This window comes from Papio anubis, chromosome 10 (genome assembly GCF_008728515.1).
Source record: "Papio anubis isolate 15944 chromosome 10, Panubis1.0, whole genome shotgun sequence".
Lineage (NCBI taxonomy): Eukaryota > Metazoa > Chordata > Mammalia > Primates > Cercopithecidae > Papio > Papio anubis.
This window is the reverse complement of record NC_044985.1, coordinates 124678010-124692202: the sequence shown is the minus strand read 5'-3', so window position 1 is coordinate 124692202 and position 14193 is coordinate 124678010. Positions and strand designations below refer to the sequence as shown.

The 14193-nt window shown below is 59.5% G+C and overlaps 1 protein-coding gene across 19 annotated transcripts in view; it reads left to right on the top strand.

The window, feature by feature from the left end:
* KIF1A (kinesin family member 1A) overlaps window positions 1–14193 on the top strand; it is a 109962-nt gene that overhangs the window by 80477 nt on the left and 15292 nt on the right. For 10 of the 19 annotated variants that reach the window (XM_009183532.3, XM_009183531.3, XM_009183530.3 and 7 more), the window contains 4 exons: window positions 120–228; window positions 1148–1214; window positions 1370–1454; window positions 4327–4432. In XM_009183532.3, the coding sequence (XP_009181796.1) occupies window positions 120–228; window positions 1148–1214; window positions 1370–1454; window positions 4327–4432 (367 nt within the window). Of the gene's footprint in view, window positions 1–119; window positions 229–1147; window positions 1215–1369; window positions 1455–4326; window positions 4433–6751; window positions 6779–14193 lie in introns of all 19 variants that reach the window. The other 9 variants (XM_031651685.1, XM_017947145.3, XM_021924250.2 and 6 more) reach the window with 1 other exon arrangement.

Genomic DNA, 14193 nt, shown 5'->3' with positions numbered 1-14193 from the left:
GGGAGGTGCCCTCACTGCCTCTGAGCCCCCTTGGCCCTGGCACCTCCTCCTTGAGTGTTCCCTTGGCACATGATGGGTCAGGTCTCCCATCCACGCATGCTGCCTTCCTGTCCCTACAGTACCCGCCACCAAGCTCAGCACGCTGACGCGGCCCTGTCCGGGGCCCTGCCACTGCAAGTACGACCTGCTGGTCTACTTCGAGATCTGTGAGCTGGAGGCCAATGGCGAGTGAGTGCTGGTGCCAGGACCCCCAGGGTGTGAGTGTGGAGGGGATGGGGCGGAGAGGGACGAGGACCTGAGCTGCCTGAGGGTTGCCAGCATCCAGAGTCATCCTTTTAGCAGGTGTTCACTGCAGACCTCTTGTGGGCCCAGCCTCATCTTGGTCCTGGGGAGTAAAAGCAGACAAAGCTCCCCGCTGTCCTGGAGGAACTGGCAAGGGGGGCAGGGAGGTGCTGGACAGATAAGCACCTGAATTGGTGGCCCCATGGTCCTGAGCACTAGGACAGCACACCAGGGTATGGGTCGGGGACGGGGCGGCAGAAGGCACTTACAAAGTGATCAAGGGACTTTTGAGCAAAGACCTGAAGGAGGTGGGAGGGGAGCCCTGAGGCCCTGGGGAGGCAGGTTCCAGGGCCCCAGTGCTGAGGCCAGTGGGGATCTGCCTGGTGCCCTGGGGGCAGCTGGGAGCTGGGCTGTAGCTGGCAGCTCAGGGTGGGGCCTGGTGGAGACTCAGGTCCTTGCCCAGAGTGGGACAGGAGCCTTAGAGGTTGGAGCAGATGAGCCCATCTGCTAGGATTTCCTCTGGATCCTCTGGTCTTGGGTTGCGGATCTGCAGGACACCAGGGGGAGCAGAGGACGCTTGGGAACTTACAAAGATCCAGCCCAGAGGGACCAGGCCGTGCCATACTGTGTCTCCCTGTTGGACACTCTGCCAGTCCAGTGGGCAGGGCTGGGAGGCAATAGCCAAGGAGGCCTGGTGGTTTTCTGTGCTCAGCTGACCCTGGTCTCCATGGATCAGGCCGCCTGATCTTCACCAGAGGGAGCTGCTGATTTTTCCCTGTTTTTGCTCCCGTCCACTGTGTCCTGTGCTGCAGGGAGGGCAGGGAGGAGGGGCCGGCCGCTCCTCACGTGTGTCTCTCTCTTCCAGTTACATCCCAGCCGTGGTGGACCACCGTGGGGGCATGCCATGCATGGGGACCTTCCTCCTCCACCAGGTGTGAGCCCCTCCCAGCCCTACCCTGCCTGTGTCCCCTCCCCCACCTCCACCAGGTGTGAGCCCCTCCCAGCCCTACCCTGCCTGTGTCCCCCTCCCCGACCCCAAGTGGCTCCCTGAGCCGTCTGACCATATCCTCTCACCTGGCACCGGCAGGGCATCCAGCGACGGATAACAGTGACACTGCTGCACGAGACAGGCAGCCATATCCGCTGGAAGGAAGTGCGCGAGCTGGTCGTGGGTGAGCACAGTGTGGGGGCTGCCTTGGGGGGGGTGGGGCCGAGCTGGTGGGAAGAGTACAGACCCTGAGCTGGATGCCCGGGTTCTAATCACACCTCTGCGTCTGTTGCTGCGTGACCCTGGCCAAGTCACATAACCTCTCTGTGGGTCACTTCCTCTCCTGAAAAGGAGAGCCTTGGACCTGGGTGGCGATCTGCAAATTTCTATTTAATCAGTGTATTGGACTTCTGGGGCTCCTGTGACAACATGCCACAAACCAGGTAGCTTCAGACAGCAGACACTTATCATCTCACACTTCTGGAGGCCAGAAGTCCAAAATCAAGGTTCCGGCAAGAGACACTCTCTCTGAAACCTGTTGGGGAAAATCCTTCCCAGCCTCTTCCAGCTCCTGGTGGTGGCCAGCATCTTGGGCAACCCTGGCCTGCAGACGCATCACTGCATTTTCACAGGCTTCTGCTGTCCTGTGTCTTGCTGTAGCCCTTTCTCCTAAGGACATCTGGCGGGTTGGATTAGAGGCCCATCCTGCTCCAGGGTTGACCATATCTTTACTCAGCTTGATCACCTCTGCAAAGCCCTACTTCCAAATAAGGTCCCATTTGGACGTCCTGGAGGGCAGGACTTCCATGTATATTTTTCGGGGTCACAATTCCGCCCATAACCATCACCAAGGATCTTACACTCTTTTCTTCCATGACCTCATGTTTTGAACTCGGGTCCACCAAATGTTTCCTTTGCTAAGGTGGAAAGAATTTGTCTTCTCAATTTTCATTCAAGGAGGCAGACAGTCATCCATTCAGTGCGTCACTAGCATGAGGCCAGCCCAGCCCTGCCTTGCCCGACATTGCCATGGCCGGGCTGGGTGACCGCTCAAGGTGACTTCCCTGGGGCTGGAGCCGTCACCCTGTGTCCCAGTGCAGGACTGTAAACAGGAAGTTCCAGGCACACCAGGATACATGCTTATGTTTTACAAGTTTTGTGTCTAATTTCACATGAATCAGAAAGTCATGGAACAAGCACCCGAACCCTCCTTTCAGAGGTTGTTTAGGGCAAGCCTAAAAGAGTGAATTGATTTACAGGCAGAATGTTAGCAAATACACAGCTTGTGGACCCGGCCACATGGTAGTTGAGGAACGATCCCTGGGGCACCACTGCCCCATATTCTGAGTCCTGGTCTCCCTTCCCTCAAGGCAGACAGGAGAGAAGGAAGCGGGGAAGCTGGATCTGCATGGTTGAAAGGACGCATCCCCTGGGCCTCGGCCCGTTGCCCCTCAGACCCTGCCTGCTCAGATCCCACATTCTTCTCCCCACCTCCTTTCTAAAAATGCCAACAGGAGTGTCTGTTTATGTGGGGTGGGGGGATCAGGGATGCTATTTAAGGGGATTTGGGGAGATATGGTATGGACCCCAGTGCCCCCCTTCAGGCTAAGGGGTTTGGGCTCAGCCTCTCTGGGCTTCATGACTGAGCAGCCCTGTGATTGGACTCAGGGCAAAGAGCAGCCAAGTCACTTTCTGGGGAGTACCTAGCCTCTCTCCTGCTCCTCACCTGGGACCTGATCTCACTGTTCACAGCCTTCTCCGAGCTCAGCATCCCTCCCAAGAGGGCCATGGGACTTTCCAGCCCTGTGAGTTGGACAAGACTGTGGGCAGGGGGTCAGTGAAAGGGATGAAAGTCAAGGAGAGACCCCAGGTGTCCATGAGCAGTGAGTGGGTGCACCCTTGGAGGCAGGGGAGGGAGTCGAGGTGCGGACAACAGAGGCTCAGGACCCCAGCCCAACCCCTGGCACTCTGCCCAGACCAATGGGCTCATGGGTGTCAGTTTTGTGGGCCAGGTACTTGGTCAGACTCAGAGCAGGCTGAACACCGCTCAAGTGCAGGCCCCGAGGGCTGAGAGTGGCTGCATCCCCTCCCCGAGGGCTGGGAGTGGCTCTGCCCAGGCAGCAATCCCTGCAGCTGAGCTGCTTCTCTGCCATGGGTGCTGCCCCAGCATGGACCCAGAGGGCCCTGGCATAGGGAAGGGCACTTTGCTGGGATCCACCTGCCTCCTCCCAGGACCAAGGTGCTGCAAAGTCATGGGTCGGAGTTCCAGCAATGGGCTGAGGCAGGCCCAGTGTGCACCTGTCAACACAAAATCCTAGCATGTCCTGGGTTTTGTCTTGTCCATGCGTGGTGGAGGAGAGGGAACCTGTCGTTCCTTCCTGATGCAACAAAGAAAATGTGCACATGTTTGTTTACTCCTTTGAATGAGCAGAACTGTCACTGTCTGGCCAAGAAATTACTAGGTGAAGCCACTAGGCAGTTTTCCTGCCTGATAACAGCTCTGGTGTCTTTCACAGAGACAGACAGACACCCCCAGTGCATACATCTTAGCAGGCTCTCCTGGAAATGCCCCTTGTAAGAAGAGGTTATATGGCACAGATAGTGTCCTCTCCTCTCCCCTCCCATCCCTCCCCTCCTCTGCTCTCCTTTCCCTGCCTCCCTCCCTCCCTTTCCTTGTTATTATCATTATTTTTAGGTGTAAGAAGAAGCAGGAACATTCCTCCTCTGTGTCTTGCTTAGCCTTCCTTTTCCAGCAGTCGGGAAGGCCTATGGTTTCCAGGCTAAGCACCTGCATTTGTCAGTGTGTGTACGGGGGTGTTCACTATGGCCGAGAGACAGACAAGAAAGACCGTGGAGCAGTAACTGCACATGGCCCCTGGGTCGCCGAGGACCCTGCAGGGCCTCCCTGTTCCCCCTGGCACTGCCTCTGACCAATGCTTTAGTGACCACGTGGGGAGCTGGCTTGCTGACAGCACCCTCACCTGAGGCAGCCAGCAGGGCCCAGGGTCCCACCTGCCCCCTGGGAAGTGACCCGTGCCCCGTTGCCTTTTCTGCAGGCCGCATCCGAAACACTCCAGAGACTGACGAGTCCCTGATCGACCCCAACATCTTGTCTCTCAATATCCTCTCTTCCGGATACATTCACCCAGCCCAAGATGACCGGTGAGTCGGAGACTCCCTGGAGACAGGGCCCAGGGCATGTTCCCAGCCTGCGAGGCCCTCGGCCAACCTGGCACAGGGTCCAGCCACACAACGTGACCCGCTCAACGCTCTCCTGTCCCTCCCTCCTGGCACCTGCAGGAGCTGCGCGGTGAGGGGCTGGTGGCCTCTGCGCCCCCGACTCCTCGTTTGTGCACCCCGTCGCTGGTTCAGGCATCATCCCCATGCCCGTTTGTTCATCACCAAGCAGAGGGGCCAGCTCAGGGGCTGGAGGATGAGCTGAGTGCTGTCCTTGGGAGTTTTGTTGTTGGGTGGTGTGGGGACAAGTGGCTGTATATCCAAGGACCGTGCTGCTGTGGGCAAGTCAGTGGCCTCTGGCAGGCGTCCTGGGGCTAGGGGTCGAGCAGCTGGGGTGGGGCGCCCACAGGCACTGCTTGGCACAGGCCCCTCACCACCAGGCTGCTCCTTTCTACACTCCCTTGCATGGCCAAGACCCCACAATCTGGGCAGTCCCAGTCCGACCTCATTTGGGCTGGGGGTTCGGCGCTCTGGGATGTCTGTGGCAGCTCTGTCGGGGTCTGCTGGGGTTAGGGGATGGGAGAAGGAGGCAGCCCCTGCGGTTGGCCTGGGCAGGTGGCTCAGCACTACCAGGCACAGCCCTGGTGGGTGGGGATGTCCCTCGGGCTCCACTGCATCCCAGATGCTGCCTTCCAGGGGCTTGGGGAAAGTGGGGCGGGAGCTCCAGTGTCCAGCCCCGGCTGATCCCTGGGGGCTCGACCTGACTCATGATGCACAAACCCAGAGGGGAACCTCAGAGCTGGAGCCGCGGGTGTCTCCATGGCTGTGTTTGTAGGAAAACATCTTTGAGGGCCTCCCTGCAAGGAGAGTCAAGGTCATAAGGAAGGAGGGTGCTGGGGGGCGTCGTCTCCTATTCTTCTGACTTGGGTCCAGACAGAGCTTGGTTTCATCAGAAACACCCGGAAAGTGAGCTATCGGGGCTTAGCACCGCAGTAAGGAGGGCACTGCAGGGGCAGCCAGGGCAGGGGACAGCTGGATAGTCAGGGTGGGCACAGCGCTGAATAGTAGGGGGTGGGGGTTGGACAGAGGCCTGGGCAGGGCGGATGCAGCTCTGGTCCCAGCCCTGCCTGTGGCCTTCCAGAGGGAACTTGCCCTGCACTCATGTCCACAGGAGGGTGGAGAATTCGGGGTGTTCTATGTGGAGGTGGCGCCATGATGGGGGGAACACGTCTGGGACAGGGGCAGGTGAGGCAGACCAGGTGGGATGGGTCGGGGCTTGGGGGCTTCCTCGTGCCTTGCTTCTCCTGCCGCCATGAGAACGCTCCCTGGTGAGGCGTGGAGAAGGCCTGGAGGCCCCAGCACGGGCACTGCCTGCAGGGTGTGGGCTGCTGTCCCTGGGCTGTGGGGGACCAGGAACTGGAGTCGGGGGTGGGGCCCAGAAGGGCAGGTCTGCTATGTGAGATGTGCTTTGGATCCCGGGAGATGACCTCATTACCTGATTTTCCTGACCTCTGACCCTCCCTCAGCCCAGGCAGCTCCTGGGGTGGGGTGGGCAGGGCCTCCAGCCCCCCAACCCCACCTGCTATCTCCCTGCACAGAGTGCTGAGTTTCTGAGGTCTTCCTCAGATCAGCTGCCATGGGTGACATAGGAGGGAGCAGCTCATGGCTGGACCTCAGGCCCCTATTCCTGGAGGCCCGAGAACCTGTCACTGAAGGGGCTTTGGCCACACACCCGGAGGGCTGTGAGACATGGGGCCGGTCCCACGGTGCCTCTGGGGTTGGTGCAGTCCTGTGCTGGGGTCGTGGCCCTGGGTCTGAGAAAGGAGGAAGGCGCGTTGCGTGGGCGTGGCCTCCCCGAAGCGGCTTTGGCCCTCGCTTGGCTCCTGCCCGTGCTGGCAGCTCCCTCCCCCAGCCCTGCCCTAGAGCAGTCTCGGGGACTGTCCTCTGCTGGCACCCCCAGGCAGGCACCATCCTGTGGCTTGGCTGACCAGGCCAGTGGGCCTTCCTGTGCCATGGACGGTGCTGGCGTCCTCAGCCCCGGGCGGGGCCGGGCTGCTCCAAGGCCTCTCTCTGCGACATGCGGAGGCTCAGGAGCCCCGGCTTCTGGCTCTGGCCTGGGGCCTCGGCCGCCCATGCGCTTTGCCATGGCCTTGCCTCCCACCTGCTCCCAGGCCCTGTGCTTTGCAGCCTCCCCGGTTCAGAGTGGGCCTGTGGCCACAGGCCGCTTCCCTCTGCCTGTCCCCTGCCCCGCTCCCGCTGCGCTGCCCGGCCCTCACTAACCGTGTGATTGTTTGTGTTTTGCAGGCAGTTTCTTGATTCGGACATACCTAGGTATCATCTGTGTCCCTTGGTTTCATTTCAGCCTCTTCTTTCCTCCCTGCTCCTCCCCTGACCGCCCCCCACACCCCTGAGAAGTTAACTTCCGGCTTCCTGGACTCCTCACACACGTGCTCACCTGTCCTCCTGTTCCTCCCGTCTTCTTTCTTTTTATTCTCTTGGAATCTTGGTTTGATTTATTTATTGCTTTCCCACCCCGTCCTCTTGGCTGAGTCCCTTCTTCCCCAACTCCTGATTCTGGCTGCTTTGTAGTTTCCTGCTCCCCAGTAGACACTGGCTGGCCTCCTGCTCCTCCTGCCCCAGCCTTGCCCGCCCCGCACCACACCTAGCCCTGTGGATGGGCGTGGCATCCCGCACGCTGCTGGCTGGCCCGCTGCCCTTGGCTGCACCACCCTGTGAGGACCAGCCCCACTCCCCTCTCCCTGCAAGGGGCCTTAGCAGGCAGAGCCGTGAGCACAGGGGATGGGGAAGGGCAGACAGGAGCCAGCCCAGGAGACCCTCACACTCCGGCACATTCCACAGCCTCTCGTGAGTCCCTCACCTGGCCAGGCCAGGAGGAGGGACAGCGGCTCCAGCCACGCTCCTCTGGCTGTGGCCACCAAGCATCCTTTTGTGGAAGTGGCGGGTGGTGAATTCATTAAGAGACCAGAGAGTCCCAGACTCAGGTTGTCCAACAGATTCCCTTTTCCCCAGCTGCAGTGAGGCCCCCGCCCATGCCAGCCTGGGGCAGGGAGTCGGCGAGACCCTGGGGATGGAGGGCCTCCAAGTCCCTAATCCAGACACTGGTGAGAACTCGAGTCTGTTCCAAGTGGAAGGTCAAGGCTGCCTGCTCCTGTGTCCCTGCATGACTGTGGCCAGCGTCACGGCAGTTATCCTGTGGGGTGGTGTCTGTGAAGTGAACTGAGCAGCAGAAGGCCTTTCAGACCAATGTTGGACCTTTAAGCCCTGCAGTCGGGAGGTGTGAGGCTGCTCCTGGCACAGAGGCCCAGGGCAGTGGGGCTTGGCCAGCACTTTCTGAGGCCACATCCTTGTCGCTATGGGTCAGGACAGATGATTGACAACTGTGGCTAAGGGACCGTGGCCAGGAGAAGACTCTGCCCAGGGGTGGCAGGGCCAGAGTCCCCATTGGCATGGTCCCTTGAGCATGTGCACACACACCTCTTTCCATGAACAGATCTTTTCTGAAGGCTGCTGCACCAGCTCTCCCTGGGGACCTGGGTGCAGCAGAGACCCTGTCAAGCGACCCTGTGATGGTGGCTGCACTGAGGAGGGAACACAGCCCTGCAGGGCCTGAGCGGGGCCTCCCTCTCCCTGCAGTGAGTCCGGCGGGCTTGCAGGAGGAGGAGACGGCATCTGGCTAGCTGGTCCTGGAGTCAGCTGGCCTGCCTCTGGGAGTTTCCCTATGCTCAGAAAGATCTGGGTTTGGGGAGCCCATCAGCTTGGGCTCTAATTTAGGAGCTGTTTTCTGGGCACGGGGAGGTTTCCGGCCCGTCAGTGTGATCTCATGGCAGGGATTGTCTGTATTTTGTTCAAGTTTGAGCTGTGCAGTGTTTAGGTCCCACACCCTCTGCACATTTGAGGGGATGCTCAGGCTGGTCCCAGACACCCCCAGGTATAAATAAACGTTAGCACCGCCAGGAAGGCTCCTGTAACGCAGGCAAACGGTGGCACTGTGGGAGGAGAGGAACTTTCCCTCCCTCGCCAGTCCCTGGGCTTTGGGGGCCCATGTACCTGTACCCAAGTGAGGGGTTGGGCCCTCTTGTGGCTGTTCCCCCATTCCAGAATGAGCTTGCCGGCCCACACCCCATGGGCAACAGGCTTGGGACTTGGCCTGCGTAGACCTCAAGCTCAGGGCGTGAAGAGGGGAGGAGAGGGTGGTGTCGGAGTCCTGAGAATCAGACTTGAGCGTCCTTCCTGGGGCCCTGTTCTGCCAGGCCTGGTCTGCCAGACCGTGATGGGCAGTGCTGTGGACCAGCAGGTGGAGGGTGTGGTGCAGGACGTCTCATCCCAGACATCTGCAGTGGGCAGGGACCCTGGGGCTTACAGCGGAGGCATTTGCTGACTGTGTGGATGTGGATAAGCAGGGGCTCTGGTAGAGCCTTGTTTCCATCCCCAAGAGTGAGGATGGTGATAGCCCCTGTGCTGAGCCGTGGTGAGAGGAGAGAGAGAGGATGCTGGGGAAGCGCTCGGTGAGGGCCGGCACCTGTCACTTTCTGCGTGTGAGTCACACTGTTGGTGTCACCACTGCCTAGCTGGCTGTCACTGTGAAACTCCGTGGTTCCAGAGCAAACGTGTCTCTTATCCCAGTCATTACCATTGTGCTCAGGGGGCCGCACTGGGAAGCTGTGGGTGTCTCTCATACGCATGCGCACACGGAGTGCAGGGTGAAGACGGGGTGTATGTGACGTACTCCTTGTTTGTAGAGAGATTGGCTCCAACCTCCTACCCTGTATTCCTACATCTTACCCAGGGTCGTGTAGGCTGCCTGCCCCAGGGCCACAGGGGTTGACCTGCCTAAAGCAGGAGTCAACAGAGGCCTTCAAAGCCAGGGTGTCTCCCTGAGATGGTGACAAGGAGCCAGGGAGCAGCAGGACCCGTGGCCACCCTGGCTGCCCAGCAGCATGGGGCTCGTTTCTCCAGAGAAACGGTCCAGCTCTGATGTCCTGAGGCTTCTCCAGCCTTGTCTGGAAGGTCCAGCGGCAAGCTCAGTCTCCCCTCTGTCCTTCCCTGCTGTGCCGTTGGTGGGGCTGCAACGTTCACCCACACAGTCATTCATCTTTCACGTGTGCCTCAGCCACTCATGTGAGCCCACATCCTGTGGGATTAAAGGCAAAATCAGGAAAAGTCTGTCCAGGTGGGTCAGAGCCTGGCCAGGAAGCTCATTCACCCTCTCATCCCTCCCTCATTCCCTCATCCCTCCCTCATCCCCTCATCCCTCCCTCATTCCTCCCTCATTCCCCCATCCTTCCATCCATCCATCCATTCCTTCCATTCCTCCATCCATTTCCTCATCCTTCCTCCATCCATCCATCCTTCCCCTTCCTCTTCCTCATTCCTTCCATATCCTTCCATCCATCCCTTTCCTCCATTCCATCCCTTCCATCCCTCCCTCCATCCCTCCATCCCTCCCTCCATCCATTCCTTATCCCTCCATCTCCATTCCCTCCCTCCATCCCTCATCCCCTCATCTGTCCCTCATCCCCCCATCCCCTCATCTCCTCATTCATCTCATCCCCTCCATCCATCCCTCCACTTATCCCTCATCTCTCCATCCATTCCTCATCCCTTATTCTTCCCCATCCCCTCATCCCTCCCTCATCCCTCCCCCTCCCTCATTCCCCATATCCCTCATCTCTCCTCCCTCATCCCTCATCCCTCCCTCATCCCTTATCCTCATCTCCCTCATCCTCCCTCATCCCTCATCCTCCATCATTCCCTCCGTCCATCCCTCGTGCCTCATCCTCATCATCCCTCATCCTCGTCCTCGTCCATCGCCGACACGCCGGCTCGTTTCCTTCCTCGGTTTCATCGCCCGTCCGTTTCTCCATCGTCCCATTCCATCATGCTCTCGTCTCTTTCATCCTGTCGTCCGCCCGTTCTTCCCGTCCTTGTCATCATGTTCATGGCGTCATCGTCATCACTCAGGTTCCCTCGTATCTCGTCCTCTCCTCGTCAGATCCACATGCATCTCGTCCTTGTCCTCATTGCGTCCTCGTCACTCCATCCCCTCTCCATGTCCATTTCCTCCCTTCCATTCCATCCTCCCTCCTTTTCCTTCATGTTCCCTCCATTCCTCATCCCTCCATTCCTCCTTCCCCTCCTTCATCTTTCCTCCTCCTTCCATCCACTCTCCTTCCATCCCCCTCCACCTCCTTCCTCCCTCCCCAAATCCATCCATTCCCTCCTTCCCTCCTTTCATTCCATTCCCTCTTCCTCCTTACCCTCCCTCATTCTCTCCTCCCTCCCACTCCCTCCTCCCCTTCTCCCCTCATTCCCTTCTCCCCTCATCCCCTCCTCTCCTAATCTCCCCTCCTGCCCTCATCCCTCCTCCCTCCTCCCCTCCTCCTTTCCTCCCTTAAGCCTCCTCCCTCATCCATCATCCCTCATCCATCATTTCCCTCCTCTCCTCCTCCCCTCCTTCCTCATCTCCTCATCCCCTCCTCCCCTCCTTCCCTCATCCCTTACCCTCCAATCCCCATAGCAGGCACTAACCAAGCAGGCTGTGTCCTGGCCCTGTGGCACAGCAGTGATGGGGACTGCTGGTCCTCGTTCCGGAGCCAGAGTCCAGTGATGGTGTCAGCCAGGGCAAGGGGACTGTGGGGATCTTCCCAGTGGGGAGGGCTCACCAGGAAAGAGTGAGCTTGCCTGAGCTGGGGGCACAAAAGCAGAGGTGGAGGGGAGAGTGGAAGAGGCCGAGCCCCTGACCTGGCACTGCCTCTGAGGCCAGATCTGGTCTAGGATTCTCCTTCTCTGAGGACAGCGACCTCCAGGGCCATGCCGTCCGGTGGAGGTGGTGGGGAGCAGTGACATGCTGGTTGTCTCCCAGCTGGCACGGCTTCAGGGGTGGCACATGTTTGGGGCGCCAGCTCTGGCTGTCAGTGGCTGCAGCCCAGTGCTGCTGATGGAGCCCGGGGCCAGAGCCGCATCCGATGATGCTCAGAGTCCATGCGTTCCTCAACCTGTGGGGACAGGATGCAGCTCTCTCCAGCTGCGCCCCCACCCCCTCCCTGCTTCTGTTGTGCCTGTGCCTGGCATCTGGCATGCCTGGCATGTGGCATGCCCACCATCCCAGCCCCTATGTCTAAGTCCTTGGTGGGCTTTGAAACCCAGCTGCAAGGGACCCTCCTCCAGGCAGGCTTCCTGACTCCACCCACTTCCTTCTGGCCTGCCTAGCTGTAAAATCTCTCCTGTCTCTGTGTGGATCTACTGCAGATTTGCCCCCAGGCCAGGTTTCGAACTCTCAAGGGCACCGTCAGGCTTCCCAGTTGTACATTTCCCCACAGGACAGAGCCCAGGGGCAGGGCTCAGTCAGGCGAGGAGGGAGCCTGCAACTGCCCTCAGGGGGCTGGGAGAGTGGGGCCAGCATTGACCAGGACTCAGGCTGGAGGTGGAGAGGCTACAGAGCTGGCTTAGGCTGTGGCCCTCAGGGGTGCCTGGCCCAGCCTGCTCCAATTGGCTGGGCCCTGTGCGAATGCTGCTTCCAGCTTTCATCCCAGAGACAGACTTGGGCTGCCTGTGTTCTCTGCTCCATTCTTGGACTGCTTGGTGGGTGGTGCCACATGACTGTGTTGTGTCACGTCCAGATCCTGTGAACCGTATCCCTGAGGTCGGGGTTCAAGCACAATCCCCTGCTTTTAGCTGTGTGTTCACATTAGATCAAGTCTCCTGCTGAGATCATGTTCCCCACGGGTGAGGAGGGTCTGCCCTGGCTGCCATCTGTGGCCTCAGCCTGGTGGATCACCTCCCTGGAGAACCTGGGCCTCCACATCCGGGCTGCATGTTTCCTCTTGTGATGATTCTGAGGGTTTGGCAGCTGTCACGTGGCATAGAGTGAGGGGGGCTTCAGGGGACAGGGCCTGGGGCAACCTCGTGCCCGCTCCTGGAGTGGGGGTCCTGGAGTGGTCTCCAAGGCCCTCCCAGCCCACGTCCTGCAGTTTTTGCCATGGCAGGGTGATCTTGGCCACCTCTCAGCCTTCCTGCGTCTTGGTTTCCTGCTGTATGATCGCGGGGCACCTGTCAGTGGTTCCCATGCTGTGCCCTGCAAGCTTGGGGGGCCCCAGCTGGCAGTGCGGGTCCCATGTGTGTCCTGTGTGGGTGAGCTGCTACTCTGCCAGCCTGCTCCACTCCCATCCACCAGCCGTTGTCCCCTCTAATCTCACTTGGGATCTGGGTAAGACCTGTCCTCCTTCTGTAGAGGCTTGAGGGGAGTAGGGGGAGTAAAGAATGTTGCCAGGGACCCTCCTGGCCTGAGATTCCAGCGTCTGCTGCCCGTGACCTGGTGGAGCCAGGCAGGATGTGGGTCAAGGGCTGGTTGAGAGGCATTTTGGGTGCAGCTCCCCTGGGCAGAGTGGGAGGCCTCTGGGACTGACCAGCAGTTTGGAAATGACCTAAGGGCAGCACCATGGCTGTGCCCATGTCAGACCCTGGTCCGGCTGGCCATCTTGGCACCTGGGGGATGGGACAGTGCTATGGAAAGACCCCGTCCCTGCTGTGCACAGAGTCCTATAAGGCCCCCTCCCACCATTCTCTCCCCAGCTCACATGTGAGACTCCACCACAGTCAGGTTCTCAGAGAGATTCTAGTCCACTGGGGTCTGAGCAGGGCAGAGCCACATGCTACCTGGACTGAGAAATTCTCTGCTAGGACCCTCGGGGAGTTGTTGTGGGCCTCATGTGGAAGTGGGTTCGTGTTCTACTTACAGCCCCAGGCCTGGCTCCAGCAGAGTCCACTTGCTCTAAGGAGCAACCCCTGGCTGAGCCTTGGGGTCCTGCCTGCCTCGCTGGGCTTGTTCCTTTGCTGTGTCCCACTTGGGGGCCAAGGAGCCCCAGGATGGGGCAGGGACATGGTTCCTGATGACTGAGGAGTGCCTGGGCTGGGAGGACCTGGTGCTTTCTGAAGGGTGCACAGAAGGGAGTAGGTGCTGATGCTGGAAAAGACCTGCTGGTTCTGATCCTGGGGCCAAGGGGTGAGGGATGGGTGGGCTGTGTCTGCACACAGAGACGGAAGAGAAGGAAGGGGAAGAGAAGCAAGCTGAGGCCCTTTAGGGACTTTGGAGGCAGAAGATAGAGGGTCCAGCACGGGACCGAATGCTTGGGCCCAGCAGGAGAGACAGAGCTGGTGGGAACTGCAGGTTGGGCCTTACCCAGTGCATAGAGGTAACGAGGATGATAGCAATGCTAGAATGTACTAGATAGTGACGTATACCAGATAGCAACGCTGACGTATACCAGATAGTGACGCTGACATGTACCGGAGAGCGACGCTGACGTGTACCGGAGAGCGACGCTGACGTGTACCAGATAGCGATGCTGACGTGTACCAGATAGTGAAGATAGCGATGCTGACGTGTGCCAGGTCCAGGTTGTGTTCTCATCGTGCTCAAGTATTAGCTCATTTAATCTGCAAGACATCTTGAGGTAGGGGCAATTACTGCCCCATGGTACTTGGAAGGAAATGGGGCACAGAGCTGTTGGTGACATCCCGAGGCCATGCAGCTGTGAAGTGGCTCTGCGGTGTTCCAGGCGGTCTGAGGCGCTTGTTCTGGGCCAGGCTGCAGTGGCTCCAGCCCTGGCCTGCAGCCCAGACCCTCCACAGGATCCCGCAATGTTCCAGGAGAGGAGCAAATCCCTCCAGGCCTTTGTCCTGGCTCCCAGGCATCCATCTGGTCCGACTGAGGACAGACGCAAGGT